Source organism: Cajanus cajan, chromosome 4, assembly GCF_000230855.2.
Source record: "Cajanus cajan strain Asha chromosome 4, NIPB_CcT2T_4, whole genome shotgun sequence".
NCBI lineage: Eukaryota > Viridiplantae > Streptophyta > Magnoliopsida > Fabales > Fabaceae > Cajanus > Cajanus cajan.
Window position 1 is genome coordinate 20674162 of NC_138520.1, and position 6718 is coordinate 20680879.

Sequence of the window (6718 nt, forward strand, 5' to 3'; positions counted from 1 at the left end):
CACTACGTAATTTAAATACAACCTAGATTACCAACAAATTGACCATAGAGTCAGACTAATAATATATACACACCAGAACTCTAAATATACCAGGAATATTATCTGATTTATAGTCCTAGTTTGATTATAAATATCAACAATTATGTGATAAAAATCATATAATCTTTCATCAGATTTCATTCATTCCCTGATTATAACATTGAACAACCTTCACTTATTAACAGCACAGACAGACAGGCTACAAGAGAAATATATAAATAAGAGTATCTCAAGAAAACACAAGACTATCAAATACAAATTCCATTCACATAAAAAGAGACATATATTAATCAGATTCATGTAAAAGATTGAAAACATTAAAAAGTGAACATGTCCCGCGCGTCTAACTGCAATATACTAAAATGTCTTGCATAAAGATAAACACATAATATATTATCACTAAATATCAACTATGTTTCTAGCAGTGATACCTAGATGGTTATGATCACAAATCTCTGAATTAAGTTAACTGGTTTTCTCATGCTTCCAATTGACATTTTTCAAGACTTGATAAATATTATCATTCTATTTCTGAATCTGTTTAAGAGACCTGCAACGTCTACCTGGTAACGACTTTGGTTTGCTTTCATCATCAGATTGTGAGGCCTTCCTACCACTTCTTAACCTTAACTGTGGCTTTGCTTTCACCGACACCAATTTGCGATGCCTACTCCCAGTTTGAACTTGCAACTCCTTCTTTCTCTCCTCCAAAATTAGGTCATCATCATTCTTCTCTGAACCCGAACCTTTAACTTTTTCTTGTAGAGAAACCAAGTGTACCTTCTCCTCACTTTGCTTTGTTTTTCGATTCGTCTTAGGAACCCTTTCCCTACCTCGACCTGTACCATGATTCTTACCTTCATCTCCTTGTTTATCATCTCGAACAACGTCTTCCTCAACTCTCACGTGAGTCTCTCCATCACTTTCCGCTTCGGCTTCCGTTAGCACGTAGCGGCCGCCCTCGGCACGTGCGAGCTCTCCTTCGTCGCAAAGCCTCCCCAAGTGGAGGCCCAAAATGGATCCGTGGGCCAGCGGCAAGTCCTCGTACTGGCGCTTAACGAACTCCGAAATTGCGTCGCGAGTGGACCCACCAGGCTGGTTGAGGCCCAGTATGGCGGCGCGTATCATCAAGGCGTAAGGAGGGTGCGTGGGGGTGCGGAAGCCGCGGAAAAGGTCTTGAATGCGGCGTTCGAGGAGGGAGGAATCAACGGCGAGAGAGGGGTCGAGTTTGGAAGCGATGGAGTCCTTGAGCTTGGCCATGATGCGCGTGCTTCTGGAACCTTCGCCGTTGGAAGCGCTTCGATTTGGATTTGGACGACGTCGTTCTCGCTCTGCGCTCATGGTGCAAGTGCAAAGCAACGCAACGGTTAGTGAATAGGCTTGTTTACGTGGGTTGTTTCGTTTCGTTTCGCCTCTTACGTTTAATAAGTTCCCTCCCAAACTTCTGTTTCAGTTTACTTTAAATATATTTATAGACATTCAAATTTAAGATAAATTCTTAAATTTAAAATTATTATTTATAATTTTTGTAATTTTGAAAAATTTATTTTAATTTCTTAAATAAATAATAATATATTTAAAAGTAATTAATTAAAACGGTTATATAACATCAATTAAATTTAACATAATATTTTTATTAATAAAAATATTAATAAATATATTTTATATAATAATATTTAATAAATTTTTTAATAAAATTTAAATATAAGAATTAAAATAAAAAAATTAAATTATAAGAATTAAAAATAATAAGATTAAATTTAAGAAATTAAAAATTAATTTATTCTAAATTTAAGAGACTTAAAAATATATTTAAATTTTTAATTTAATACTCAAATTTTACCCTCACCACAACATTCACTTTCAAAACTCGTGACCCATTTTTATCAACCGTTGGATGTGTCCATGAGAAAATAATGGTTGTGATCGTTAAAGAAAGGAAATTTATTTCTCATTGTTTACCAACTGCATTTATTTCTTCTTTCAAAAATATTTATTATATATTTAATATTTATTAAATATTTTGATAAATTTATGATATTATTAATTATTTATGAGCAATGACGAGTGGAAGTAATACTTATTCTTATATTTATAATATTAAAATTTTCATATATAATTTTTAAAAGTATAAATATATATTATAATTATTTTTTATAAGTTTTTATATCTACGGTTATAATTAAAGATGAAAATAAATTAAGTCATACTAAATTATATTATAATTTAGTAGGTTTGAATCTAACTTTTTAAAAAAATATATCCTAAATATGACTTTTTTATCTACTATAAACATTTTTTAAATATTTGATTAGAACTACAATCCTAAAAACCTACTGTACCTGTCTAGAGGATACACCAATAATCTTCTCGTAGATTGAGGGCCGAACGACTGCTCCGATCCGATGTGAGTGAGGGGTTGGTACCTGCAAAAGGCACTCTAACGCTCAAGTCAGGACAAACACAAATATCGAGAGTAATTAATGAACAGTGACGTTACCTTTTGACCTGAGCTATTTATACTGACATTTATGGGCCTTGAGCCTTATGGGCCCTATGGCGTATTTACCGTATTAGGTAATATACCTTAATCAAGTAATTATCCCCTAAGCCTAGATTAAGTGTTAAGTGATGATGGGCTGATTCAGGTGGCCAATTGGCATTCGGCTACCTGGTTCTTCCATTCGGTGGCCGATGTAGGGATGACCAAACGTCTCTACCTGTACACTGCCCCCCAGCCTTAGGGGAAGGTGAGGCTTCCCTTAAGGGTAATAAAGAGACGATTGTTAGGGGAATGTGAACGGGTGCACCACTGTAACCGTTGGATCTGGAGGATCGAACGGTTATATGTAATTTGAAACTTCGAATTTTCCCGCTTCTTTTTGAGTTTATAAATAGGTGGTGTGGTAGGGCCATTCACACGCATTGCTCTCATCCGAATTGTGATAGCTAAAGATCTCATAAGCCGATCCAACGAACGATTGTGGTCTTTCGGATAACTGGTAAGTTTTTTGTTGCCATGGTTACTACTTCTGTAACTTCTTCGGCCAGCAGCTCTCGGTCGTCGTCATCCGGGGGGTCCTCGTCCAGTGATTCGAGTCATCCCACAGCATCTTCGTCTCTTGTGAGTGCCGAAAGGCCAGATCAGGGTGATTCTGCTTCGGGAGAGGCGTCTACCAGTGGGAATGAAGAGGTTGAGAAAAAACCAAAGCGGGCATCGAATCGTCAACGATACGGTCCATCCGAACTACCTGGATACGAATGGGTAAACGGGGAGGTAACTTCCTACTACTCTCGGTACCGAGACACAGACATGATCACGAGACTATTGGATTACACTAACTGTCTGAACTTCGATGCCACCGAGAATCCCTACCCAATTGGGGTTCGGTCATGCCGAAACAATGCGTCTCCAAATCCCGACATGGTCTGCCTTGATCAAAGTGGTGCTAGAATGGAGTCATTTTATATATATGACTGCCTTCTTCGGGATCTTAAAGTGAAACTGCCGTTTGATGAGTTTACCATGGGAGTACTAAAGATTTTAAACGTTGCACCCACGCAATTGCACCCGAACAGTTGGGCACAGTTACAAGGTTTCAAACACTTGTGTAAGTGTCTTGATATTAAGCTTTCTCCCCTCCTTTTCCTGTATTTCTATTCGTCTCGGCCTACCATATTAGCGAAGTGGCACTCCTTAAGCCGAGTGAGTGACCAACTATTATTGGATAGCTTCACTTCTTTGTATAAAAATTTCAAGGCAGGATTTTTCCGAGTGACTATCCAGCCGAATGGGAGGCGGTTCTTCTTTGATAAGGACGAAAGGCCTTTATTTCCATTGTACTGGACGCGCACCCCTCGGCCTTATGACGTCGTACCAAAAAAAATGCTGACAGCCGAAGAGCGAACAGACCTCAAGTTACTGCTTCGTCTTCCTCGGCGTTTGCCGATCAGGTCTTTAATCAACGTGGTTGAATCCCCTCGTTGGTGGAATGACTTGATAGGTACGTTATCCGTCCTAATTCAACTGTAAACTTAATTCCTATTGATGTTTTACATAATCTTTTTTGCAGGAATCATGGTTACCAGTGGTACTGACGAGCTAAATATTCGTAATCTGCTTGTTGCTCGGGTGAAGCAAGTTCGGCAATCCGGAGGGGTGGGAACTTCTACCGTTGCACACTCCCCTCGACCGTCCAATGATGACCGACTGCCTCCTCATCCGGAACGCAAGAAGAAGAAAGAAAAGAAAGGGAAAGATTCCGGTCGGGAGCATACAAAGAGAAAGAACTCTGAGGAACGTCAAGACCAAGCTAAAAAGGCCAAATCAACGCCTATAGCTTCGCCTAACCGAACCGTGATTGTGGTGCCGCCACCGCTGATGTCTCGGGCCTTTCTGAGTGATGATGCTCCGGCCGAGACAGAGATTCGGCCTGACATGGTGTCTCCATTCGGGCAGGAATTTTTGGCTACTTTGGACACGAAGGCCAAATGGAGGCTTTTTTGCGAGGTACAAACTCGTTCATTGGCCTTAGCCCACCATCTAGCCATGGAGCCTGTCGGCGAGGTGGTACATTTGAAGCAAAGTTTGGAGGAAGCCGAGAAGATTGCAGCCGAGGCAATGGCAGCTAATGAACAAATATTAGCTAAAAATCGGGAGCTAGCAGCTGAGCTGGATGTTGCTCGGCGAGACAATGATACTCTTCGTCTAGACCTCCAAAAAGCAGCTAACGAGGAGCATCGCCGAGTGGAGGAAGCTCAAGCTGCATATGACAATCTTAAAGAGCAAGCAAAAGAAAAAATTGTTGCTCAACATGAAGCTGGTTTCAAACACGTCGTTCGGCAGGCCAAGCACTTCGGCCAATTTCCTGAGGATTTTGAGTTCGACATGACTCAAGATTTTTACCAAGGATCTCTCGTGTCATTTGCTGATATACCCGAAGGGGCGAATCCTGACGACGAGGAGCCGGATGATGCCCCCCAAGCGACAGATGTTCATACTTCATCTGGTGAGGAAGATGAAGAAATTGCCAATCCCCACCCCGAGGGGGAAATGGAGGCCCCTGCCCAGAATGATCCAGTAAGCAACACCGATGAGTAATGTTAGGATTCTACAACTTGTAGCAAGGGGGCCGATAGAGCCTCCACTCTTTTTTTTTTTTTTTTTTTTTTTTTGAATGAAGAAATATTTTCACTTTTGAAACGTGTCATCTTGAATTGTTACTGATCTGCATGGATATTTAATTTTCTGAGCCGATAAATATTTTTATGTTACCGACAGATTGAACCGATGCAATTGTAAAACTTAACTTGAGCAAAATTAAGAGAACACTTGTGAATTTATTTGCTTATCGTTCAAGACCGGGTGGATTCACTCGGAATTGCTTATTTTTTGAACAATACCGAATGGGTTCAATTGGAGTTACTTGTTTTTTGAGCAAAACCGAATGGGTTCATTCGGAAATGCTTGCTTATTGAGCAATTCCGAAAGGGTTCATTCGGAATTGCTTGCTTTTTGAGCAATGCCGAACGGGTTCGTTCGGAATTGCTTGCTTTTTGAGCAATGCCGAATGGGTCTTTCGGAATTGCTTGCTTTTTTGAGCAATGCCGAACGCGTTCGTTCGGAATTGCTTGCTTTTTGAGCAATGCCGAACGGGTTCGTTCGGGATTGCTTGCTTTTTGAGCAATGCCGAACGGGTTCCTTCGGGATTGCTTGCTTTTTGAGCAATGCCGAATGGGTTCATTTGGAATTGCTTGCTTTTTGAGCAATGCCGAACGGGTTCCTTCGGGATTGCTTGCTTTTTGTGCAATGCCGAATGGGTTCATTCGGGATTGCTTGCTTTTTGAGCAATGCCGAACGGGTTCCTTCGGAATTGCTTGCTTTTTGAGCAATGCCGAACGGGTTCGTTCGGAATTGCTTGCTTTTTTGAGCAATGCCGAACGGGTTCGTTCGGGATTGCTTACTTTTTGAGCAATGCCGAACGGGTTCGTTCGGTATTGCTTGCTTTTTGAGCAATGCCGAACGGGTTCGTTCGGAATTGCTTGCTTTCTGAGCAATTCCAAATGGGTTCATTCGGAATTGCTTGCTTATTAAGGCACATCCTTAGCCGAGTTGAACAACTCGGGAGGGAAGCCTGTTTCGAGGTTTTTTTAGGCACGTCCTTAGCCGAGTTGAACAACTCGGGTGGGAAGCCTGTTTCGAGATTTTTTAAGGCACATCCTTAGCCGAGTTGAACAACTCGGGAGGGAAGCCTGTTTCGAGATTTTTTAAGGCACATCCTTAGCCGAGTTGAACAACTCGGGAGGGAAGCCTGTTTCGAGATTTTTTAAGGCACATCCTTAGCCGAGTTGAACAACTCGGGAGGGAAGCCTGGTTCGAGATTTTTTAAGGCACATCCTTAGCCGAGTTGAACAACTCGGCAGGGAAGCCTGTTGCGAGACTTTTTAAGGCACATCCTTAGCCGAGTTGAACAACTCGGGAGGGAAGCCTGTTGCGAGATTTGAACAGCTGTTAAGAATTGTCAAATATAATGGAAGAACTGAAGTAATTTCATTAATGGGTGCCTCGTTAAAAACCTTGTCGGCCAAAACCCCTTTTCACTTTTTTATAAGGGGAGAAAAGACCGATCAAGGAAAAAAGTACACCATCTGTTTACACAAGGTCCTTTTACAATATATA

At 41.0% G+C, this 6718-nt stretch overlaps 1 protein-coding gene across 1 annotated transcript; it reads right to left on the minus strand.

Moving 5' to 3' along the window:
* Positions 1-289: 289 nt before the first annotated feature.
* Positions 290-2495, minus strand: LOC145956754 (uncharacterized). The gene is made up of 2 exons (XM_083072367.1): positions 2382-2495; positions 290-1370 (listed from the first exon to the last, which is right to left on the minus strand). The coding sequence occupies exon 2, from the start codon at positions 1297-1299 to the stop codon at positions 565-567; it is 735 nt and encodes a 244-aa protein (XP_082928493.1). The 5' UTR covers positions 1300-1370; positions 2382-2495; the 3' UTR covers positions 290-564.
* Between the last annotated feature and the right edge of the window lie 4223 nt (positions 2496-6718).